We start from the raw sequence: 26,888 nt of genomic DNA on the forward strand, positions 1-26,888 counted from the left end.
CGTGTGCTACTTTTGTGCACATCCATGCAGTCAGTGGCAGAAATGAGAACAAAGCTGCACTAAACCTGGGAGCGATGCTCGTAGGAGAGATGTGGTGGGTGAGCAGTTAAGCAGCAGAGATGAACAGCTGCCGGCCTCATGAATACAAGATGTTTGCTGAACATCACTCTGTCAGCCCAAAATAGGCACCCATGCCCTCCCCACACAGTGATGGCTGCACACTGTCATTTATACACACTCCACTTCTTAACAACTCATGAAACATTCACAGGACCATCTGAAAGCACTCTTGTGAAATGTTCAAATTATATACCAAAACACAGATGTGAGCAAGGAGAGCTGCACACAAAGATATTTGTTCTTCCAGCTGCAGCTGCCCTGAAGCCAAATCTTCCTCTCTCAAGGTCCACACAGAACACAGCCCTTCCTATCTAAAGACCATCTGGGGCATTTCCCACTTCCGCCTCAGAGGATTCTGACAGTATTTTGCAAATATTAAACGTGCCCTCATTCACTTTTGCCTTTCTGCCTCTCATGTGCAGAGGGAAGGAGCACATCCTTTGGGATAGGGTTGGATACACAGTTAAGAATTTCTCAGCTTCTGGAAAGGCTCTCTTACCTGCCAGATCCCACTGAGTGGTGTGGTTCCACAGTTATAATCTCCCCTGCTGTAGGATGGAGAGCAGCAGAAAGAAAAGACTGTATAAGCATCACCTTAGGACATCTTTTACCCTGTCATTAGCTCCTTTCCCTCTGCACCACAGCATCAACTCTCCTCACAGCAGCTCTACTGAAGCTCTACTTCACACTCTTTCTGCCTCCTATGACACAGTAAGGCCTGTCAGCCTTACATTTAGAAAGCAAATCTGAATATTTAAAACCTCTCTCCATCTTCCTTTTCTCCCTGCCCATGCTCAGCCCTGCCTTCCCCTAGTAACCAGAGCTTCCCCTCCTTTGTTCCCCTGTACTGAATGTAAATAATTTCTCTGTAAGTTCCTACTCAACTTCTGTGAAGAGGGAATAAAAATGTGAACAGACTAGGGCTGTTTGCTGCTGCTGCAAAGAAAAAATGTGGACAGGCAAGGAAAATGAACTGAAAACCCTGGAGCTTGTTCTTCCTGCTTCCTTCAGAGAGTGGGGGACAAATGTTGTCACCCCTCCAAATGCAACCACTGCTTCAACAGCTGTAAAGAACTTTGCAAACGGGGCACTGTACGGGCCGTGCCTGCTGGTGGAACAGCTGATCCCCACCTTGTTTTCAAAGCAAGCAATTTGTTGCTCCTGGCACTGACATGGTGTTTTTAGGACAAAAGTTAGCCCTGGTGCTACTGGCCCACCCTATTAGTTTGTTCACCCTCCTGCATTCTCAGTCTCCTTGCTGTTCCTGTATCTCAAATCCATCTATTTGCCAAATCCTCATGCAAAGTGGTATTTCCTCCCTCCCTATTCCCCATTCTTGCTGTTGCTGCAATATACGCTTTTACAGGACTGAGCTTACTGCCTCCATGGCATATTCTTTCCTGCTTCTCATCTTCCTTGATAAAAATCTACTTTCAGGCTTAATTGACTCCTACACATATTCCTGGCCGCCTCTTCACAATCTTTTTCTCAGTCCCAAGTGCTGCCCTCTTCCTATTCTGACTTCCTTTGATGCAAGATAGCTTGTGGATCTCTTCATAGAAACCATCCCCATTCTTTTCTCTCGGGGTCTAAGAAGCTCCTCATCTAGTTGCTTTGCTCCCCCACTGCCATCACACTGCTTTCTCTTTTCCTCTCCTCTCCTCTCCTCTTCTCTCCTCTCCTCTTCTCTTCTCTTCTCTTCTCTTCTCTTCTCTTCTCTTCTCTTCTCTTCTCTTCTCTTCTCTTCTCTTCTCTTCTCTTCTCTTCTCTCTTCTCTTCTCTTCTCTTCTCTTCTCTTCTCTTCTCCTTTCCTTTCATTTCCTTTTCTTTAATTTCCTTTTCCTTTTCTTTTCCTTTCCTTTTTCCTTATAGTAATCCTTATCCCTGCGACATCGACCTGCCAAACTTTCACTCTTTTTCACACACATTTGCTTTCCCCTCAACATGTATTTGCACTCCAAATGTTGCAGAGGCAGGACTCCAAGATGGGACTCTATCAACTGCTCCATCACACAATATCTTTCACTCACAGAACAAAACAGATAGCCACTGCCAGGAGCGCCTTTCTTTCTTCTCCATTTTAGATCATTTCCAATGCTTTTTCCATGCCAGAATTCCACCCATCCTGCTTTCACCAGAGCCCAAACAGGCTTGTAGACAAATCCCCGAATCACTATGTCTTTTGTACATGGAATTTCTGGACTCCATACACTTAGATAATGAATCAACTTATCCATGAGACATCTCCCCCTTAGATCCATGGCCATCCACAACACAGGCTGTCTCTTCAGCCTGTCTCCTGGAGAAGCTCCCTCAGCTTGCCTTGTCTCTGGCTTTTGGCGGGTACCACCCAGTTGCAGAGTCCCCGGGTAACTGCACCTTTATGCACACAGTCATTCCTCCAGCTCATGCTTCTGCCTCTTTGCTCCAAAGCTCCTCCTGTCTAATCTAAATTCTCTTGCTGGTGTCTGACATCTCTGCTTGCATATCTAGCTGTCAGTTCTGATTACATTACGCTGCATTTGAGAGCATCTCCCTTCTCTTAAGAAACCCTTAGTATCTCCTTTTTTGGTCATTGCAGACGTCCCTGTCCTCCTGCTGCAGATATCACTGGCTAGTGAATCTGAATGTCAGTCTTTACCTCCTACTTGCAAAATCTTCTCAGCTAGGCAATGCCTGCATTTTCTGTGCTTTCTGAGTAAGAGCTCTAAAATGGCACTCATTTTAGAGTAACAACCCACCCACCCAGACAAGTTTACATCCAAAACCCACAATCATCCTGCAACAGTTTTACTTCTACTCAGCACAAGGCAATCTTGTCCTACAGACTACTGCTGGAAAGCCATTTTCCAAGTCTATCACACTGACCACATCACTTTACTTCTCTCTGATAGTTTTTCTCCACTATATCAGACAGATTCTTTCTCTTCTCATTTTCAAAGTCCTGATTGGCCTATCCACATTTTACAGATCCTCTTTGCCATCATTCAAAGGTTAACTCCGACCTCCAATGGAGCCATGATTCCACGCTCCTCTGCCCAATCAATCCTCTTAAAAACAAAAAGCCAGTACTTAGAGCACTCCATTGCCATTAGGTAATTTAAAAATACCAATGAAGTTCCATCATTTTCTGTTGCCAAATTCTCCCTAAAATCTGGCTTCACCAAAGGATCAACTGGCCAAGAGTTACAGGACATCAGAAATTTACCTTGCTGCTCAATACTCTTATTGCTCCTCTGTCTGTCTTCCTCTTGCTCGATGTCTTATACTTGGCCAGTGTTCTCTCAATATTTATGTATTTGTGTCACACTCAAAGAAGCCCTAAGACAGAATGGTTCTGGTTTGGGACCAGCACCCTTAACTCCTAAAGAATAATTTTGAGAACAGGAAGTCTGAAATACAGAGGTAAAACACGACTAAGATCTTATAATTTGGAAATACCCTATATCAAATGAATATTTAATCATGAGGACACAAAAGCAAGTTGACCAGCCTGTTTTTGTCCCTCTGTGTTTTCAAAGAGGCTGCCATCTAAAGCTGTGAGCTGGTTTGTAAGAGCTATGTTGAAACTGCCTAGCTGTACCCTACGATACCACCAAGAGTGAAACACAAACAAGTTGCCTAGTAATTGGCCAAAGTTTAACACTGTGCCCTTGGAGCAAGAGATTGGACTTACATCTGTCTTTTTGTCAGGGGGTTCACTCCTGCTGGAGATAAGAAGACAACTGTTCCCAGCTGACATTCCACTGGGCAGATGCAAAATTGTTTGGTTCCAAGACACCAAAGAGAAGGTACTTTAGAGGCAGAGGGAAGCAGAGAGTACCTAGAGTTATGCTCCTGACCTCTCCCACACCAGTCAGGGGCAGCCAGTCACAGCAATGCTGTCTAGTCACATCCTGCTGACAAGCATATAAATGCTCAGCAGGCACAGAAGGGTATTTGAGCAGTGATGTTATTTTCACTGAACTCCTCAGGTTTCTGGAATTCAGTGCATATCCTTGGCAGGTGAGTACCCTTGAATTTGTCGCTCTATACCTCCCGAGCGCAGGCAGGCCATCCTCCCTGCCTTCAGGCTTGCAGACAGTAGCACAGCTACAAAGCTAAGTAGCGAAGAAACAACACTGCTTCCAAGAACAGACCCAAACCTCCACCTCTTGTTGCTCAGGTAGAGGCAGTGCTTATTTATACAGATGATGCTGAGGAGGGATAAGATGCAGAGAATATTCCTGTCTTTTTTTTTTTTACCGATCTAGGTCAGAACACCATTTTTTTAACTTCAGAAACTACAGCTAGCACTGCTGATACACAAAATGTTCTGGGCTTTCAAATCCTTCATAAGCTGGAGAGTAATTATTTCCTTTTGTTTGCTCAGTATATTTAGCAAAATAGTTATAATTCACTAGATTGTTTTCTCTGGTTTGGTATATTGGCATAGTTCTTTCTCCCTGTTTCCTTTCATAGCAACTGTGGTGTTATTTTTACAGGCAAATTTGGGCAGGGGGAGGGGTCACAGATGAGAAAAAAAACCCCTAAGTATTTTCTGACAGAAGTTCCACTTGAAGAATCTTTTCTAGCTCTCCAAAAAGAAAAGATCAGATCTATAAAAGAAATAACTGTAATGGCAGATGTACCGCCTGCTGGATGCAGATTGTCCCTGCTTGGTCCATAGGGGTGAATTAAATATGGCATCTTCCTAATCCGTGTTCTGTGAGTCCACACTGCCAGAGGAAGAAAGTCAGTAACGAGCCTACCCATAAGCCCAAACAGCCCTGCTGCATCCAACAGGAGCTGTGATTCAGCTATTTGATGCCACTTACAAGAAGGGAGCATAAAGCTCATGGGTCAGCCACAAGCCACCCAGGTACCACAAGTCTCATGTTTAAGATACAGATGTACCTCAAGCAACAAATCCAGTTTGAACTTGGGATTTCAGGTATCCCTGACTACAGAAACCTGGCCCCCCCTTTCCAACCGGCTTTCACAGGCAGAACTTCCAAAAGCCCATCTAAATGGCTCTTTCCCCTCATCTTTTAATTTGTTTCTGTGCAACTGAGTTATTATTTTCAATTATTTCTGGTATTTTTCACTGGGCATTCTGGGTTTGATGTTTACTGCAGTCTGCACTCAAGACAATTTGCAGGGAGAGTTCTTTCCTCCTGTTTTGAGCAGATGGGGTCCTCATCTCTTGAGACAGGTAGTGTTCAGCCCTGACTGATGGCACTCAGGAGGATGTTATGCACAAGGCTCCTTTCAGGAGGAGGCCTGAACAGTAGGCTACCAGAGGTACACTAAGGTATTTTTAACAACAGATTCAAAACCTTATTCTTTCTCACAGAGTTATTTTTGAAGCTGTATTTTAGTGCTTTTTGTTCCATGCAAAATCACTGAAACATGCCGCATAGAAATCACTGACGTAAACACTGACAAAGGAGCAGAGAAGTGGAGGAGGAGGGAAGAGAATTGGGCTGTGTCTACTTCTTCCCCCCTATTTTTTTTAAGTAGCATCCCCTTACCAAGCTCAGAATAAGAATGTGTTTTGCTTGTGAAGATTTAGATGTTTTGCCACTGCAAACAGGGTGCTGTGATTTTGTCAATTCAGTTCTCAAGCCTTGCTCAGGATGGAGAATGGGAGAAGGGATATACATGCAAATCAAATTTTATCCTTTAATGGACTTGCACTCAGAGTGTGTGCCACAGCACACCATTATAAGCATTCACATTAGACAGAGTGATCACATTTCTGAAGCCTTTATCTTCTGCCCATTGAACTCAGCAGCCATAAGGACTAGATTTCATACCTTAGTAAGAGCTCAGTCCCAACAATTTTGTTTCTCACTGCCTGTTTTGTCTTAATGGAAACACACTTTGCATGGCTTAGTGAGAACACTCCTCCCTTCTCCACCTTAACAGCCTTTTAGGCAGCTGTGTTCTCATGAGTTACATAGGTATGATTTTTATTGTCTATAAAATAGAAGAAACTGTAATCACTCGCCATTTATTTTAGGCACACTTCAATGGATGTGATGCATCTATGTCTTCATTAATTTTGTGCAGAAGGCAAAAATGTGATGCTTCAGAAGGGAAACAGGAAGAAAAAGAGGACTATGGGCACAACACCCTTTCCAAATGCCTAAGTGAAATATTTATATTCTGGAAACAGAGAATTGATTGAAAAGTTATGTCAAGTAGTAACATATTTCATGCTTACTCTTTTTTCTTTCCAGAGTTCTGAACACGACCAGTAGCAACAGCTTCAAAAGCAGATCATTTATTTTGAACAAAGTTTAAATAGAGTATGATGAATATTAAAAGATTTTCACCTGTACCCCTTTCCAGTTGTGAGGAAGCAGCTGTGTTACTGGACCATAAAACAAGCACCCATCGCTAAGGTCAGGGACAGTCACTCAGCAAACTCAACTCCTCCATTCAACTCAGTCTGCAGTGGGAGCAGCTACTGGTCTTCCCTCCAGCCCAGCAGCACCAGCTCTGCCTTTTCTGCCCTTGCACAACCTGCAACCTCCCATCCTCAGGACAGCAAAACCTACTGGTGCCAGCCTCACTGAGAAGACTCCAGGTGTTTTTAGGCCACTAAAGCAAACAGCTCCAGCTCGGAGAGCACCATTTCCACTGAAACAGGCTTGGTGCCTGCACTGACAGACACTGATGAGCACTCACACAGGACAGTGCTGCTTTCTCTCTTGTTTCATGGAGGCACCACAGCAGAGCTTCACACTGTGAAGCCCCAGCTCTTTCCCCAGGCAGCTGTGCTGTGCACTTTTTGTCACAGTGAGACAACCAGAGCACACAGGTCAGATGTTCCCTGCCGACAGATTAATTCTTACCTGGGCTTGTGAAGGTCTGAAAGCAGAGTCAAAGCCATTCTGCAGAGAGTCCAGAAAAGGCTGAATTTTGTAGAGGCTATGCGTTGTCTGGCTCGAGCGGAAGGCCACAATGTGGAAGTACTTCAGAATCTTCTCAAACCGTGATTGTGTCATGATAAGTGCAATGCTCTTGTTGCTGTAGAAGCCACTGCTCCAGATGCTGAGAACAGACTCACAGTGGTGGATACTGGTTGATATCATATAGCCTAAAAAGGCCTTCATTTCTGTCAAGGTGACGTCAATCCAGGCATCATCACTACCAAACCTCTCCTGGTATTTCTTGGCATACATGTTGGTTTGGACCACCATATTCTTTAGTACATTGTCAGGGACAAAGAGCTGAAAAAAGTCCATGGCACTGGCAGTCAGGGGCATTTTTCGTGTTGGACCTAGGATAAAAGTGAGAAGGGAAGATAGGCACACTCCTGATCACCACAAGGCATGTCCAACACCAGAAATTAAAAGCATGATTAATTTTTCTAATGCAAATGATGGCACGTACCCACTGTCTGACAGACTTCATCAGGAAACTTCCCCTCCCTCCCCCATATTCTTCCTCCTATATGATACTATACACTCTGAAAAGTTTCTTCCTCTGCTCTGCACACTCATTAGTTTGCAGCATGCAGGCCTGTGAGACAAGCATGTATTTTATTTCTCCACTTACACATTATCTGCAACTTTTATCCTCAGCAGCTGTTTTGGCCTTTTTCTGGATTGTCTTTTATTTGTCCCTATGTGTGTCAAAGCAGTACCTCCCTCCAAACAGCCCAGAAGGACAGTGTGAGTCCTCCAAAGCCAGTGCTGCCCTCATTCCAGATGACATGATTCCTAGGCTCTAGAACCTGATCCTACCATTTCTCTTGTACCTCTAATTCCTGCCTAGTTCATTGTCATAAATTCTATGACTTTCAAATCTGCCTCTGCTCCACACAGAATCACATACAGGTCATGTCTATGTGTTTTTGAGTTTTGTGTCTCTGCCACCACACTGGAGTTTTATCCTGCACTCTGACATCCCCAAGGAAGCACATTACCAGAACAAGTCACAGTTACCATGTGGCTAGTGTCACTGTCTCACGTCACAGGGAATATTTTTAGCACTACAATGCATGCAGTGGTCCTCTTCCTCCCATAATGTAATAAGCCTTGCAGTCCCATGCTGTCATTACTCTAGCATTTCACTCATCTTGCACCTTCTCTGCCAGTTTCAACTATTCCATAAGAGGAGGGCAAAAAAACCCTAGAAAGGAGGCTCTAAGGGCTCAGTGTTACAAGGTTAGCCAGTCAGACACCAGATGACATTAAGCCAAATTAGGAACGTCAAACCCGCAATAACAGGGATGCAGACACCAGTCTTTAGAGCCCCCTCTCCTCTAATCCCGCCCACAAACTAACCAAGCTCCATTCTAAAACTAGTAGTTTTCATGCTTGCACCTTGTGGTAGTGTTTTAGTCACCAGGTAAGGGCAGGGGACACTCTCTATTCTACAGAAGCAGTGAAAACCAAAACCCTGAGGAGCAGCCTCTCCAAACCCAGCACACAGGGGAGCGCTTAAAAGCAGCTCTACACCCCTGTGATAAAGACTGTCACAAGTATAATCTCAAACCAAGAGTTGGATCCAAGAAATACTGCACCTTAGTCCAGCAGCCTTCAGCCTTGGGACTGTCTGAAACACTCTTCCTAATCAAAAGGAAACAGCATACAGCTTCTCATTTGGAGTTCTGCCTAACAAGAGCGAGTCTTTCTCGCACAACAAGGCTGCTTGGATCTCAGCTTCAGCTCTCCCAGCTAGATCAGAGCATGAGACTGACCATTCCACAACCAGGCTCTGCAAAGATCCACAACCATGTTGGTCATGTCGCATTCTCCAGGCCCCTGTATCTCAGTTCGCATTCCTAGTTACAGCAATAACTACAGCTTGCAGAAATTTTCCATGAAACAGAACTACAAGGAATTATGCAAATACTGTGGTTGGACTTGCTCTTAAGCCTTAAAGTTTGGGTGAACTCAAGCTACTGAAAGGACAGCAAAAATAGCATCAAGACTTTGAAACAGTAAACCTTCAGATTGCAAAGAATGCCAAAAACCCAAACAAAACTGGATTTTTTTATAAGTGCACTGGGAAAAAAACATCTATTTAAAGATTACTTTCCAGTTTTAATTTGTGAGATTGAGAAACTTAAAATTGAAAGCACATTCCTCTATTGTAAGGCCAGAGGAAAGAGCCCCACACAAACCATGTTTTGGTAAGGACAGAAGAGAAAATTTCAGTTTAAATGATAAAAGGTTTCCATTATCAAGTGGAAACTATGGGGCTAGAATAGATATATTTACTTAACCTTAACTGCTAGTGCAATAATAAAGCCATTTAACAAAAAGTTTACTTCTTTTGATCAGGAAGTTTATTTTTGCTAGCACTGGCTTGACTGTTACAGCTCACAAAAGATGCTCTACTCTACAGCAGGTATGGTTTTCTGATAACAACACATGGACAGAGTGTATTCCTAGTTATATATGAAATCTTGAGTAGCTATTGAACTCAACTCCAGTGCTCAGGCAACCTTCCAGGTAGCACACAGAGACAGTTTTTAAATTCTTGTCTTCAGAAGCAGAAGCTGGGAGTAGGGGTAATATTTTAAATCTTGTCTACAGCAAACAAGAATTCATAAAGCATTATGTCATACAAAGTGAAATAGGTTTGTCTTGAGACTTGTGGATATGGACAACAGGTACACACTGGACTCCATCGTTATGGAGGTGAGAGCAGTCAGAAGCACAAAAATATAATTTTGGTGTAATGAAATTTTCAGTATTTGCATAAGTTTACCTTGGTAAGTGATTATGGAAACCTGACAGGTATACTGGAATTGGCAATTCTTTCTTACCCAATAGTCCTCCTCCAGCCACAGAGAACCTGCTACATCCTCTCCTTCCTGAAATAAATATGCAAGCTTTGTATCTCATTGGTCATACAGAACCCACACAGCTCTAAAAAAGCAAGCTGAATCACTTTCTGACTCAAACACCAACATAATTGTTGATTAAATAAAATTATGAAAGCTCCTGCATAATCTCATTGTCTTAAAAAACAGCCTTTATTAACAAAGTGAGCACAACTGATTCATAATTTACTGATACACAGTATAACAAGAGCAACATCGAATTTCAGTAGGAAAAGAACTGAATTCTTAACATGAATTGAGTTTTGCATAGTTAATGACCAGCCTAAAATATTTAAATATTACTTTCTAAGTACACAAATATATCCCATAGAGAGAGCCAACTGTCTGCATAAGGAACTTAAATAGCTAATATGTACTTTTTAAGGATTTTTACATTGACTTAAATGGCACTTACCCAGAAAATACTGATACGAAAAGTGTTCAGTGCTTCATACATACACTGTTTACCTTTCAAAGCTTCACTCACTCAGATGAGAGAATGGCTTTGCCCAGTTGTCCATTCTCAGAATGATTATACAATTAGGACTGGTATGTAAAATTCAGATTGTTCTCTCTCCTCTGCTATAGAGTGTTTGCATGGAGAATATATTTACTTTCACAGGGTTTTTTTGCTTTAAAAGCCAATCAGGGCTTCCAATACAAATTGCAGAGACAGAGCGCGAAAGCACTCTTGGAGTGTCCAAACATGCAGCCAGATCCAGTATTCCATGCACAGTCAGGACAGGGACAGAGCTCTACTGAGTGAAGTTCTGACTGGGCAGCACAGATGCCAGCAGCAGAACTTTGGGCTTGCTCTGAGTGACCTTGTAGGATGTGGAAAATAACAAACAACTTCCATTATGGTACAACATACACACACAAGCTCTTCTTCCTTTTCACCCTGTCTGCCAGAAAAAACTTGCACGTGCTCTCCACAGCAACCGCCTTGCAAGTCATTACTGCTGTTTTGACTAGTTGGTTCCATTTTCTATTTTGCACTCAGAGGGAATGTCTCCCACAGAGAGACATTTCCATTTGTAAGAATAGACTCAAAATAAATGAAAAAAAACTAAGCAGGAACAGCCATTTGTGTGTCCGTACTGGGGATCCGATTGTGAAGCAGAGGCAAGAGGCTGGCACCTCGCCCTCAGGAGAGTGTGCATTGCAGAGCCCATTTTGGCTCAACTCGGCTCAGGGCAAACTGCAGCTGTCTCGCTGGCTCTGATGGCTAGCAAGAGAGCAGGCTGCACACTCAACTTCTCAGCAAATATATCCACTGCAGAACACCCAGAAAGATTTAAGAAAAAGTTCAGGTGGAACCTCAGGCAGCCTCTGCATGTCCTCCTACAATCTCTGGTTTTCTCTCTTGGATGGATCCCCACCGGTCACATTCTTCCCCCTGCTTCATTCCCTTTCTAGTACTCCTCACTGAGCAACACATTAGGAAAAAAAAAAGAACTCCAAGTAAATTAAATGCTTTTTCCTTACTTAACTGGTTTGCAGAATTAAGTAATTTGAGAGCATTTTTAACAGGTTCATGCATCCTTTCCCATTTTTTCTGTTCTGATCACCAACCTGTAATTTAGTAGCTCAGAGTTCACAGACTCAGAATGAAGTTTGAAACACAAACTAAGAATAAATTGGCAAAAGATTGAAAGTTTCAAAACATACTGTAACCTATCAGTGCTTACAATATAGCATCCAAATCTTAAGAAGGTCAGTCATTTTGGGCAGGATAAATCAGATATGTAAGAAGAAAATGCAGTCAAAGAAAGTTCTTTTGCTCTGTGGTGCAAAAGACTCTGTTCTCATTCAAAGTGCAATCGAGGTCCATGATAAAATATCCCATTACGCTGACAGGCCCAGGTGTCACCATATGTATGATAACCCAAATTGTGTGGTTTGTAAACAAACCTTGTGCAGAGCCAATCATGGCTGACTTTGGAATTAATGCAACTTCATTAACAGTTTGGCAAACAGTACTCCCAAATCAGAAACAGGAGTGGTAGAAGTATCAGTTCAAGAATTTAGAAGTAATTTTATTGTCTTGAGGAGAAATCTAACAATTTATAGCCACCCATGAGAATAGCACATGAACTGTATTATATACAGATACCTACCTACAAAAAATCAATCCAGAAACTACCTTTTTTGGCCGCTGGGAAGTACTTTCTCCTCCAACATATGGTACAGCCTTCAAAAACCAGGGTTTGAAAAGCCAATTAATTCCCTTTTCCTAAGTCTAAGCAGTTAGAGACTCTTATATTCCTGACAAGTTACCTTTGCAAAAGTGCACAACATGATTTTTGGGTCTTATTTAGAGAACATCAAAAAATGCTGACAAAAGCCTTTTGTCAGAAAATATACATCCATCAAAAAAATCATGATGTCTTCATGGAAGGTGTCAATTCATAAAATATGAAAGACAGTTAAAACAATTTCTCACCTTTTTCAATGTGTAGAGAGCAATACAAAGAGATTTTTTAAAAGGCAAGGAAACAAAAAATGATGTTTTAATATTTCCCAAGTGAGATTTTTCAGAATTTCTGTTTACACTAAGTTTCCTCATGTAACCTCTGGAAGCATTGGAGCTTATCTGGCTTGCCAGAATATCCGTTTTCATTTCAGCTCTATTCTTAATGGCCTGGAAATGTACATCAGACCATCCTCAAACCATAGCAAGTTTGACGGCCTTACGACAAGCCTGTCAAGACAGCTTGAACTAAGTTCACGTACCACTTCTTTTCTGAAGTTTATTTCAGAGACCGCTCTCCTGTAGGAATTGGGCAGCAAATATCCAGGTCTTTAGGATATTATGCTGCATGTTTTTATTCATCTTCATTAGAAAAAGCTACCAACGCTTCAGTGACAGGTGTCCTTTGCTAAGCCAAAGGCATCATCCTAATTTATACCAGCTGTGGTTCTGACCAGTATTTTGGGCAAGTAGATGTCTGCATCTGTTATTTTGGTAAACAAATCTTAGTTTCCTTTAATGACTGCCTTGCAGAAGAATTCAACATAAATGATGAAAACATGATCCATACTGTGGCATTGCTTGGAGCTGAGAGCCAGCCTAGGAGGAGGCAGTTAAAAAAAGCCAACAACTCCCAAGCAGACACTCTTGGTTTAGAAAGAAGAAACTGGACACAGTCCTTCCAAAGATGGTCTCTTCTTAGACTATAAGGGCTCGCTCTCAGCAGTCCAGGCTTCTGGGTAAGTTTTTGCAAGGTCACCTTCACAGAAACTTACTTTATACCCTTGCACAGGCGCTAAGTGGCCGTACTTCTGCTCTACATTTAGTTTCAGTAAGTTTATTCCAAGCTATTTAGCAAAGATTTGACTGCACTCTTCCAACCTTATAAATAAGCCTTTGACAATGCCTCCACGCCTGCACATAATAACCGTAGTCAAAAAATTGTTCCAAACAGCTTCAGTGAAAGGCCACTTTCTCTTCCCTCCCCGGCATTAAAAAGGATTGTTTTCTTCAGAGCGTCAGCAATAAAGCGATCCACAGACTGCAGTCTGACTTCTATCCATAGAGAGCACTAAGAACTGTGTCTAGAAGCAATCCAAGGACAAATGAAAGTGGACTGAAAACCAGCACAGAGCTGCTCCATGCTGACTCTGGTCCTAAGAGTCCCTGGCCTCCACAGCAAGCAGCACTGAGTTAATGATAAATTAAATAAAGAACTTATTTAGTAAATAAAATAGTAAAATTTAAATTAACCAGTAAAATTAATGAAGTATTTAGCAAACTAAGGAAATTCCTGCAATTTAGCTTGTTTCCATGCTGTGTACTGGATCCAGACTCTCATTCAGTTTTTTTAAGTATTATAGCAAAACCCTTGAGCATTAAGTGTAGCAGGGCAAGCTGGCATAGGTCAGGGACAAGTAATGCACCTGTTTCACCAAACACAAGACAGTCTCCTCCCCTGATGTGATGGTGACTGACCTTGCAAAGACCGGGGTGATAACCAAGGCACCCTGTCCATTCCTCCTCCATACTGTGTGCTGGCAGTTCAGCCTGGAAAAGGTGAAGAACTTCAGTGGGGCATCGAGACTGGGATACCAAGGGTAAATAATTTTGACTGTCACTCAGTAAATTACCTTGTGTGATAAGACACTGTAGAAGAACAATTAAATTTCGGGGCATTTTCAAGAGACCAATCGTGCAGGTCTTACACCTTTCCCATTGACTAAATGTATGTTGTACCACCAACAGCACTGGTCTGAAAATGAGAACATGCCAGACATGTTGTGGCAGTCTTCCATGGAAGTGTGCCTTGCTGTAGATTTAAGCCATGGCAAAAAATTGTTTAATTAAGAGAGTATTTCTTTGTGTTTGCCACCATGTTTTAAAGCTACAAAGTTTTCAAGCTGTGACAAGTACAAAGAATAAAAAGCCCACTGCAGCTGATGTTGACACCTTTAATTATACACTTAATTTCTGTGGTGAGATCTTGCAACCTGCCAATCACCATTTTCCCAACACCCAACAGAACCTCCCAAAACACTGGTACAAGGTCTTATGGTTAAAATAATTTCCAAAAGCCAAAGACCTTAAAGCAGAAGAGTCAATGCTGAAGCAGTACCATATTGTGTCAGTTTACATAATTCTTTGCACATTATTTAGCTGTGGGACTGCATATACTCCTCCTCAGGGGAATTCCTGCTGCAGCAGCTTCCATGGCAATAGTCCATTGCACTCTTTTGCCACTGTAGTTTTCTATTAGCATTTTACTGCACTGCTCCTGGCAGCCCAGATGACACTGGGCATATCTAGCAGATTAGAGACAACCATCGATATGCTGACTTCATACACTATCTGTAATACAGCTTTTAGTAGATCACATAGTAGCTACACATCTGTCTGTAGGCACAGCTGTGCACATTTATGAAATAACTGTACAAAGCAGCATGGATAGTTTTATGTCAGCATAACTTCCATTACCAGCAGGGTGACCTACATAACTCTATCCCAAAAGACTGCTTTGGGATGGTTCCATGGAGGGACCCCTCCTCTGCACAGGCAACTCTTGCAGGTGCAATCCCACCACCCCATCTTTCTGTCCCAGGCTCCTGGTCTGCTCTAGTGCACACTGTTCACAAATACCACTACCCACATGAAACTTGCTCCTTTCCAGAAATTTGAAATAAAAATCCATCTGTATAAGCATCAGCAATATTGGATGTGAGAATCCTGCCTTGAAAGGTAGGGCTTTTGTGTTTGAAGGAGGAAAAAACAGCCTGTTATGTTTTCCAAGCAAACCATCAGAATATTTACTTTATCTTTTGTAAATAGAAGTCAATAAGCAAATGACCCAACTAATGAGATGCTGAAAGCCTTCACATCAACTCCTGCCATTTACACACAACACACACAAGCCATTTAAAAATGAACCTCCAGTTTTTGAGCAAGTCTCACAAAGAAATGGCTTTCAGGTTTGTTCAAATATTAGTTATTAAAAAAAAAAAAAAGGAAAAAAAAGAATAAAAAAAAGAATATAGCAACCAGAAATCCAGACAGTTCACTAAAGCATTAGAGATAACCTTATCACATGCTAACATTAATTTCAGTACAGAACTTCGTAATGATTCATCTCCATCCCACATGAGCTAAGGTAGCTACAGTACTGGTCTCTGCAATTGCTTCCCAGCAGCAACATGCTCTTCCTGGAGAAGACAGAAAGTAGTTGTTAGGGTAAGCACATAGTCCCCAAAGTATTCGGTGCTACTTCTCACAAACAGAAGTAAGCACCTACTGCAGCACCCACTTGGAAGAGGGTGATGAGCAGGGTGATGCTGCAGCTCTGCTAGAAGAGCTCAAAAACTGCAATCTGCCAAAGAGGCTGGTGACAGGAGCTGCAGGGGGACAATACTCAGGCTTTTTCAAACCTGTTTTAGGTTGTACCAGCCTCCCTTGGATTTTACTGCTCTCTGTAGAAAAGTGTGCACTTGCATTTGTAGGTGAGTTTCATCAACTGCCCAGTAAGAAAAGTTTTCTCTACTGTCATCACCGCAGACTAGGAGGCAAAGGAGCTCTCATCACTCCATATTGCATCTGCACTTACACACCTGCTTTTAAACTTGTAATTCCCTCACTTTATATTCTCCATGTTCCTCCCCAATACCCTTAAAAATCTTGGGACAAGCCACATGTTCTCTGCTGGTGCATTAGGCTTAGAGGCAGATGAAAGTCTTAATGTTTTCTTAGGACACCTAAGATGCAAAGTGGAGGTCATATATTTTCAATCCTTACTAGGGTCAGGACTCCTTTACACATGCACAGTATCACTTTGTGTGCTTTTTGTTTCTTTTTGCTCTTTTAGTCCTGCCCCTGTTGTTAGACTGGTTTTTTCCATCCTTGTTCTGCCTGCCCTAAGAAGTGACCAGTGCTGCAGGCTGTCTGAACATCTCAACTCAAAACAGGCAAGCAGCTGGAAAGTTCAATAAATGACTTCTATACACCATGTACATCAACATCCCTAATCCTCTTACCACATGCAGGATACATGACACACTCCACAGCATTGCAAGTGCTTAGGCTTCCTAATAACTCTTATAAACCCACAACTTACCAGTTTTAAGAAGTCAGTACACTTCTTCAACAATCAAGAGTGGAAAAAAAAAGACAGTCACTTGTGAAAAATATGGGATTTATTACTTGTACTGCCTGTGTTAACTTCAGGGTGACACAAATGTATTTACAAGCCACTGTACCCCAGGGGAAAGTTTTCAGGGAGTTGCATCTGCAGAGAGCAAGCCAGAAGCACAACTCGGAGCTAAACAGTGCATAAAGTCCGAGTGGGATCCTCAGTGGCACAGCACCACTCACCCTCAGCAGCAGTCCCTCAGCAACACAGCACCACTCCCGCAACCTCTGCTCAGCTCCTGCGCGCAGCCTGCGGAACTGCTTGGCTCCGGGCAGCCAGCTCCCACCACAGCCCACGCCGTGCTGTGCGGAGCAGGAACCAACCCACGGAACTAGGTTTGCAGAGAAAAGCATTGTGTACTTTTCCCCCACAGCCTTTCAGGCGAGATGCTTTGTCACTCTGGAGCCAGTGTCCACCTCTTCAAACACAGGCTTAGTGTGCTGTATTTTGAGATCAGGCAGAGAAAAGACTGGAGGTCACTAGACAGGCATTGCTTCCTAGTAGCCACCCAGAACACCAGATCACAGCTACACTTAGAGGTCAACTTGTCCAGGCTTCTTGGGGACTGCCAACATACGAACCAGTAAAAGCTGAAAGATCTCATAAGAATGAATCACTCTAAGAACATACTTTAGATTATAAAAGGAGAAAGTAGCTTGTATTTCTCATGATGGACCTAGCAGCAACAGAGATTTCAAACAGCAGAGATTGTCAAAGAAGTTCATGGTGTGCTCACATTAAAAAAAAAAAAAAAAAAGGTTGTTGGTGATGAAATCTGGGGTCATACTAAGTAGTGGAGTGGAAGACAAAGCAAATAAATCTCTCTGGTATAAAAAATCCCACACTCAAACACCAGTTTTTTGAATCTGCAGGTATAATGATACAGGATGCACCTGCAGGGTAAATTTAAATTAGGAACACGGGAATAACTACTGCAAAGCGTGTCCTTCTGTTTGCAAAGTGTCAAGCACTTCACATTACGGATTTCTACAGAAGCTTCTGGGCATTATCATAACAGAAGTAACAGCTTCCCACTCTGTAACCACAGATTAGGACATTTATAGCTGGAGACCTCAGTGACTGGAGCTTCACATTTGCTAGCTATAGCCTTCTTCTTATAGAAGCATGCAGTCTTCACAGCAGGGTTCAGAACAGATCTTTAGATGACTATACCAGAGCAAAATCCTTCACAATTTGAAAAAATCTGCCTGGAACAAAAGCCAATGACCGATCAGAGCCCCTAGGCAAAGTCAATTTGCATGCTTAAGGTAAAGTTTTATTAACCTAGTAATATCGAAGTTTCCATTATGGGTTTTTTTGCTGTGTAAACCCTAGCCCCATGTCCTGTCCTGCATGCTCTTATATACTTTCAGACTAATTTTCTTAAAGTGAAAATATGTAAGCTGCTGTTTTCATATCAGTCTGGCTTACAATTTAATATGATGGAGTGTATTTACTTGGTGACAAGTAACTAGAAAAGTTTTCATTTAAAGAAGGGCTTGTGGCTTTTGACTGCTGCTCAGAGAGAAGTGGTACTTCCCTTCCAAACTGTCTGCCCATCAAGCTATAGCAATTATTTCCTGAGTTCAGGAACTGAAAGTCAGCCTCCCTGAATATTTGACTCTGTGACTGATACGCTCTACTATCTCCAGCTAACCATATCATCAGTTTTTCTGGTGTATCATGTCTCAGGCTGTCACTAGGACCTATGGCCTGCTCTCCTTTGCTCCATTCTGCAAATTCTCAGCCATCCCCAACTGCTCACTCTTATCTGACCTCAACCTTCCCTAGGGTCCACTTTTCTGCTACTTTCCCCACCCTTCCTCCTGCGTATTTGAGACAGTGTCATACCTCAGTTTCCCATTCCACTGGCAATTCACTGAAGTGATGAGATGAGGCATACGTTAGTATGAATTTTTCACTTCTACAACTGCTGTTTCCAAGGTCACATGTTCTGAGACAAGGAATAGCTGTCAGATAGCACAAGCAGCTGGGCCAGCACTGGTTAGCAGTGTGTCCATCTGTATGGTATTCAGCTGTAAGTCACAGAATAAAGATCTGCACCTATGCTTGGCCAGCCTGTGGCTGTTCAAAAAGCAAAATTAGATGTTCCAACCCCCTCTGGGTCCTGTTCCACTTCTCTCCCTTGCTCCCAAGCACTGACTCATGTGAATTAACACAGTATTGGCATCTACAGTCACACTTTCTCCTTTTGTCAAGGAATACCTAATTAGCAGGTAAATACAGATCAAATGCCATAACCAGTGGGGAGGGAGGTCTGCTGCTCTTCTCTTTCATTTTGAAGACAGTGTAATGTTACATGAAAGTGTTGGAACTTGTATTCCCTGCTCTTTTCGTACAATCTACAGGTATGAGCATGCCACACCTACACCTTCCTCAATCATTTTCAACATAATGGAAGAGGCATTCAAAATCTTAAAGGATGGATTCAAATCTATGGGCTTAAAATCAAAACACCAGTAAGGAGACATACACATTTCTGTAAGTGTGCAAAAGGCAGAAATGGAATCTTCCGTACAGCCCAGTCAGCCAGGCCATCAAAATCAACTGAATTACACAGCAGATGTGTAACAATTCACATAGAGCTGCTCTTACAAGTTGCTTTCTTGCCTTGGACACTCCCCATTGGCAAGGAAGTGCCCAACATCTGTGTGAGGTACACTGGTGTTTATCCAGTATCACAACGTTTTCTACAAGGAAAATTCAATTCTCTAGATGTCTTACAGTCTCCACTTACATAACAACTGAGAGTTATTTAAGCAAGTCACTGTTCTCACAAGGCAAAATTCTTTTTCCTTTCATTGTTACTGACATCCAAGCATCTCTGCCTCTTTACCATCGTGTTTTATAGAAAGCTGAGATCTTCCTTCATGCCCTTACTGAGATGATGCCTCAGCCAGAGTTCATCCATCAGAAATCCTAGTGTCAACTTGCTTTCTGGGAGAAATCAGCACATGGTGCTGCTCCAGTCAGGGTAACAGCATTGCAGCTCCAGTATCAAGTATGCTTATCTGTTTCCAAAACTTCTTTCATTTTCTGATTTGGTTTTTAAGCACTCTTTGAGTATGGAATCCCCCACGGAAAGGGGTATCTGAGAGCCTCCAGTTTTCACTGCTGTCTTGCACTGCTCTCTTAGCTCTGTGAGCAGAAAAAGTAAGGCAAATATAGAAGAACATACATCTCCACAGGGAGCCTCCCACTTCCTATGCTTTCTGGACCTAACTGCTAAAGCTGGTTTTACATTATAGATGGATTTGCTCCTTTACATGGCCCTTCCAGTTCCTCAGCCATTTGTTGCTATGTTCACAGAGCTCTCATTTAAACAACATTTATTTCCATTCATTCTTTATGTTGGCTGCCTCATAAAATAAAATTAAGAAAAGTAAAAGACCTACTGTGAAACTCCATCAGCTTCTTCCATCATCGTTGATGGAGCTCCTTTCCTGCTCACTGTGAATGGCCCTGAATAGGTAGCAGTCTACCTTCCATATCAAGAATTTATTACATGCCGCCCTTAAGGTCCAAATTCTACTAGGTCTGAAATGCTATAACCCCCATTGATGTTTTGCTGGGAGGGGCGCGGGGAAGCCTTCAGATTATTACTCTGGTGTGATCAAAACCCCGAGCCTACTAGGCAAATCAGAGTGTTATTTATTTGGGGAGGAGAGAGAATACAGAGAAAGCAGGTGAACATATGGCTTTTCATCACAGCTACATCTGGGTCTGGTAGCATCCCTGGCAGGGAGATTCAAACCACTTTACAAAAATTCTCTTTCTGGGCTTGGACTGAAGCAGTTTGGCTGGACACAAATGACCACAGTCCTCCTTGCCGAGATCCAGGCACCATCTGCTTGGTCATACATGAACTTAGCACAGCGCTTTCCAACATGGGGTGCTGCACAAGACAATCTACTGGGGTGCTGGAAGAAAACATTTTTCTGTACTGTTAACAAAGTAAAAAAATTAAATAGTGTTAGTTTTGTCTTTATCTCATCCTGGTTTTAATTATGGTTTTGTGTATGCTTTATAATGTACATAGTATATTAGTACAGAAGTGCAAATATATAATCTATAAATAAATATACATGGATTGAGATTTTCTGTTGAAAAAGCTTCGACTGATAGGGGTGAATGATCAAAAATGATTGGGGAACACTGCCCTCGAGTTCTCCAGTAACTGCATTCAGGACTAAAGCAGCCTAGCAGATACAGTTCACGTTCTCTTTAGCAGAGAGCTGAATGTGTGCTCAAATCCTACAAGCTTCAGCAGATCTACTCATAGGTTTTATACCAATATAAAAAGGAGTCATTTCCCTTTGTCCTCCTAGAAAACTGTCTTCTTGTAAGAACAGGGGAGTGGTGGTATCAGTGAGAGGTCCTTCGGCATTGGTATAACACTTTTCATGCCACTAAAGAAATACATCTCATTCAAGTCATATGTCATGTATCATTAAAGTAGTACCACCTACGTACATGCTTACATGCATTTCTGGATTCAAAGAATAATGCCCTATATTTACATCCCTTGACACTTCCCTTTGAATTTCAATTTGTGTCACTCACAAATCAAAAGGACGTGTAAGAGCCTTGTGTTTTTCTCTAGCAGAAATAGGTTTCCAGAGCAGACACTCATTTTGCAGTCAGCCACGCAAATTACTAATCCTAAAAGCAAGACTGAGGTTGCAATATGTGCAGTGGTAGGAAAAAAGGGGAATGTCTTTTGACTGTGAAAATTCTCTGCAGTCTATCCTGCAGCCCCTTTGTCCTCCCTCCTAGGCCTTATGACCGCTACAGATTTTGGTCACTCTTCACAAACCTTAGCAAGCAAATTTGAAACCATGTTCTTCAGGAAGCATGGATTTTTCCTTTTGATCAGGGGATTTCATGTTGTTCCTACCACTCAGAGCTGATACCAAACTTTCTGTTGTTGTCAGGATATGAAGCAAACAGGTTGTACTTTCAATAAACTTCAAAAGGGATCTCTTTTAAGAAATTTTCGAGGCTACAGTTTGACAACAGTAACCTCTTCTAGGGTCTTTTCAGCTCCAGCCCAGCAGAAAGCATTTGAGGCAGATACTTAACCTTAAGTTACAGTGACTAAATTATTCTTAGGTATCACTGCAACACTACACTGATGTGCATGTTTTTGAAGTGAGATTAAACATATTTCTTCTAGCCTAGGAATGCTCCAAACAAATGACTTAGTGGTATAAGTATTACAATATCAAGTGACACAGTCCATAATAAAACACAGAAATAACTGCAAAACAGTAAGTATTGGCAAGTATAGTACACAGTCCTTGAAGACACAGCAAATGAGGTGCTTAAAACTCTGCTTAGAAAAAAATCTTTTTTTTTTTACTTCAGTTTAAAAGCTTGCTTCCTTTCTCCTCCCTCTTCTAAATTACAAACAAGGCAACTAACAATGACTCTCTACAGCAGTAGTCAGAGAAAGCAAAACTTAAAAGAAATCTTTGTGTCTCCTTTCTTTAGGAAGCATTTAAGCTCCACGAGCACGCAGAACATTGAGTTCAGCTAGTCTCAAAGACGAAAAGAAAAGCAATAGCTACACCAAAACTGTTTATAAAAACCATAATATTTTGCTTTCTTTATAGAAATTATTGCTTGATTTTGGTCACATCCTCCTGCCTCTAGAAACAATGTCTGGCAGACGAGGGACTACAGGGTACACTTCGCAAAGTGAGGGAAGAACCAGACAGGAGACGCAATTCCCACTCCTGCCAATACAGGTGAGGGAGAAGGGAGACTATTCCTTAAATCCTTGCTATAAAGAATTGGGCCTGTTACTCAGTGCATTAGCCTGTAGAACTGCACTGGTCTCTTCTGTTAGGCAGCAGGAGCACAGATGCATTCAAAACTCAGACAAAATAAAACGCTAATTCAAAACTCCATGCGGGGGCAGTTGACACTCCTGAAGTGCAACCTTCATCCAAAAAGATTGAACAATCATGGGATAACCAAACCCATAAATAAACATCACTATTAGATCTGAACTCAAATTTTGTTGAGCTGCATACAGCATTCCTCCCAGCTTTTTAATGCTACGTTTGATGTTGTGGTGGGTGTGACAGTTCACATTTTGTATCTCCCACAAAGGCAGATCTGGAACATCAGCTACACCAGGCTGGGTGAGCAATGTGGTCAGGAGCACCTGGCCATAATTTTGGTATGTTCGAAGTACCAGCTGTTACCTTTATGATACACTGTGTGAGGCAAGAACAGGCAGAGACTTGTTTCATATGACCTCACTTCTCAACACCAACCTGCTTTTTCATCACAGGAGATGCTGTTGGAGCCTACAGGCTCTTCTCACTGCAAATGTGCTGTACAATAAGGATTGTACAGCAAGCCATCTTTCAGCAAGGGCAATTCAAAAGGCTGTCATCCTATCAGCTATCTTCCTGTAAGTTAGGTGAGAATTCGGTATCTGGAAGACCTTTACCTTCTCCTCCCACAAGAATGGACTTGGGCACATGGGGCACAGCAAAATCACACAAAGCCTGACTTACTAAGAAGCAAAATTTGATGAACTCTCGCCCCTGACTACCTACAATTTTAATAGGAACAATGGAGCCATGGCATCCAGCAGAGCCCAGAGAATGAAAAAAAAAGGAAGTTTCATAATGACTAAGAACAAGATGTTAAAATGTGAAGTATTGGAATATTAAGATATAAGAGTAACGTCATTTTTATGACAGGAGAAGATTCTAGGAAGCAAAATACAATTAGAGAAACTAAATGCTGTAGCACAGAAGGGCAGGTTAGAAAGAGGTTATAGTACAGATTAAAAGGATTCAGTAGAAACTGAAAGCTTGAAAGTAAAGTTTTGAGCAGCTTTTGTTATACTTATTTCTTGTTCCTTTTCTGATTAAAGTATTGTGCTGAAGGAGTCTCCCTTTAGCTGCCCATTTCAGCTTAAAAAAAAAAAAAGAATTCCACTGCCCTTGTATCTTAGGAAGAAAGCTGACCTTCGAACAATTGGCAGTGCGCTGCTCTATGTCAAGCTGCTCCAGGTCAATACTCAGACCCCTCCCTTCTGAGTCAACCTTTCAGCAAAAGACCTGAAGAAAAGGCACGGGTTTTATTTTAACACCTCGCTCACTCTACTGCAATATATGTCCATAAAATGCTATCAAGCATTTCTGCTTCATCATATGATACAAATGGCTGCTTTTAGAAAAAAACTGATGCTCACTTGCTCACTTAGCTTCTTTTATTGATTCAGGGAGAGATAGCCAGCAGCCAAAAAAAAAAAAAAAAAGTGAAAAGAGAGTTGCAAACTGGTACAATCTCAACAACAGCATTAACAGTGTCAAGTCCATTTCATACTTCTAGAACCATTTTATATTCAATTGGTACTTTGACGGTACCGATTCAAAAATATCCATAGCTGAATACTTTACACCCACCATCTGTCCCAGAAAGCAGTTAGGTGCCTGCACTACTATTTGAACTTAACATCCTTCAATGTATTTTGAATTTACCTGAGTCTAGTGGGATTATCGGTCCTGATACTGCTGGCTGTACTCACACCCACAGAAGTGTGTGTACTCACACTTAACCCAAAACAGCCATGTCTTGTATAGAAAGATTGAAAATGCTCTTCAGTAAAATAAAAGGGGGATGAAGGGGAAGAAGGAGGAAGTGAAGCCAGAGCAATTTTCATGACACAGAGATTCATGACAACCTAGGCGTGTTTCAGCTGTTAGGGCAAGGATTTTGGCTTCATTCTCAAGGCAATTAATGAGGTTTATAGCAGAGTAAGTTTCAAGAGTCTGAGGACAGGACACCAGAAACTGCAATACCTGTGACAAAGACAAAAAATTTTGAATCTTGCCATTTAGTATATATTTTTGTTTCTAATCTTCAAATACTCAAATAGGAGCCCCATAAGAAGAACCTAAGTGAATCCAAGTTCAAGGTAAGATGTTAAGCTGGGAAAACAAAGACTGCCAAAAAGAAGTAAGAGCCTTGGCAACTTTAGCTTGTTGCTCTGATCCCAATACTCATTAAACACTGAATAGATTTTGAAGGAAAGACTAATTAAAGACATCAAGACAAATGCAGACATTTGTATCATAGACAGGTCACCTTAAAATTATTTTCAGTGGGTAAGCTTCTAAGATGTTACTTACAGGAAAGTTGAATTTATCTGTTCTGTTTCAAGCTAGATACTTGTTAATTGGCAGCAGCACAGATAAGTAAGAGTATTAATGTGTCCTCCTTACCCAGATCCTTGACTGAGAAAGAAATTGTCTGGATGAAGGGAGGTGACTTTGGGAAAGACATTATTTTGTTTTTTACCAGGACATGGAACTAGAACCAATTTTATGCTCAAAACACTATCAGAAAATACTGGGCTGATCATCCCACTAGATAGTATCTGAATTTATTGGCCAAAATAAATCTCAAAAACCCATATTGAAAGTTTTGTCTCTAATTATCAGACACAATCTCTTATTCTGCAGAAAAGTGATACACAACTGACTTCTAGAACAGTCATTTTTTGGGTAGCATAAAGCAGGTTATCTTTAGTGGAGATAGTGATGCATTAGTACCGTTGAACAAGGAACTGTAAGACCTTACTTGGACACCTGTGCAATTTGTCAACAAAGAGTTGATCCTACACTGGAAAAGGCAGAGAACTACTACTAGAAGTAGGGGTGTATTCTTGCAAGGAAAGATTGTGAAGAAATATGACACTTTCTTATTTTTAGCCTAGGAGGAAAAAAAAGACAGAAAAAGAAAAAAGAGGGAAAAAAGAGCAAGAGAAAAAAACACAAGAAAACTAAACAGCAAATCTCTTTAAATATACTTGAGGTAAATATCAGGAAAAAAGAAAACCTAAGTGCCAAAAAGTAGTCTTTGAAGATGAAACAATATTGCAATGCTCACAAAAAAAGTGAAAAAACAACCTTCTGATTCCCAGTCCACAAACTGAAAAATCATGGAGTAGGCATTCTGTTGTTCTTTCTTGCCAGGACACTTGTTACATGATTATCAGTTATTGCAAGTGTCTGCACTATGACTTAGCTGGGCCTCTTCCAGACCTGCGCTCATCTTCCTCCATGTATCCATCCTTAACACCTACAGAGCATTGTGTTGGGATTCAGTTGCAAGGAAGCTCTTTATACCTCAAAAAGTGTCATGAACAAAGGCAAGTACAAACCCAAGCACCACTGGATGATGCACTGCCTCCAGAGTGTAGCACCACTAATCTCACAAGTATTTGGGTAGTGTCATATCAGATGTCCCTAACATAAGCAGATTAGTGCTTTGAACATAAAGGAGTCTCAGAGTAAGTCATTTGAGTAGAGATACAAGATTCATGGACACAACTCATTACCATAGAAGTGAGTGTGGAAACAACACCCTAAGTAACCATCAAGTGTGCCTGGGCCACTTTCCGGGACAAAGGGAAGGAGGGAGTTTCACCCTAACAGATCAGGCAGCCTTCTAAGAGCACACAGCTCTTTCCCACAAGCTGCACTGCCTTCTCCCTGCTCCAAAAGTTGACATGGGAGATGAAAGTAGCAAGTCCTTTGCATAACACTCCAACATTTAACTTGCCACTAAGCAGCTTGCTACTTTATCTTAACCAATCTAAAACAAAGGAAAAGAGTGCTGGAAGGAACCTCAGGAAGTCCTTCAGTCCAAGGCCTCTATCCCCATTCAGCACACATACTGGGTGTCAGTCTGTTACAACAGATGTAACAGGTTAATGACACTTGTTCTTAGGTTTTCAGTGACACATTTGTCTTCTGCACCACTGCACTGTCTGAGAGTTTCTATCATGTCTGATTAAATTATCCATCAATTTATACCCATTATTCCTCATATTTAGTTTTCAGAGCAGGTAAGGCAGATAATTCCTTTTCCTACAATAGCTCTTTTACTTACCCATATGGCCCTTTGGCTTAAAACCGGAATACTAAAAGGCAGCCAAGTTAGTAGATTTTCCGGTTCTGTCCTTTATCTTCATATTTAATTACGTGCTTCTCACCTGGGCTGGCAACCCAGACTCTCTCTCCTAAGTGGCAAAACAGTCTCATTTCAAGTCTTGTACACTCTGTTTGGATGTTTGCCTTTTCACAACAGTATGACACTGAGTCGCACTTGTCTGCTGTTCAGCTTCAACCACCAGTTCCTTTTCCACCCAGACAGTTCTTCCATTTTCCACTTCTGCTGTTAGTCAGTGCTGCCTTCACACTAAGCTTTTCCCTCTTGCACCATGCCATTGTGTTCCC

At 41.7% G+C, this 26,888-nt stretch overlaps 1 protein-coding gene across 1 annotated transcript in view; it reads right to left on the reverse strand.

Annotated features, from left to right (window-relative positions):
* The window catches only part of PGBD5 (piggyBac transposable element derived 5), a 67,052-nt gene that overhangs the window by 29,275 nt on the left and 10,889 nt on the right, over positions 1–26,888 (reverse strand). The window contains exon 2 of the mRNA XM_032102332.1: positions 6,963–7,390. Within this exon, the coding sequence (XP_031958223.1) occupies positions 6,963–7,390 (428 nt within the window). The remainder of the gene's footprint in view (positions 1–6,962; positions 7,391–26,888) is intronic.

This window comes from Corvus moneduloides, chromosome 3, assembly GCF_009650955.1.
Source record: "Corvus moneduloides isolate bCorMon1 chromosome 3, bCorMon1.pri, whole genome shotgun sequence".
Taxonomy (NCBI): domain Eukaryota; kingdom Metazoa; phylum Chordata; class Aves; order Passeriformes; family Corvidae; genus Corvus; species Corvus moneduloides.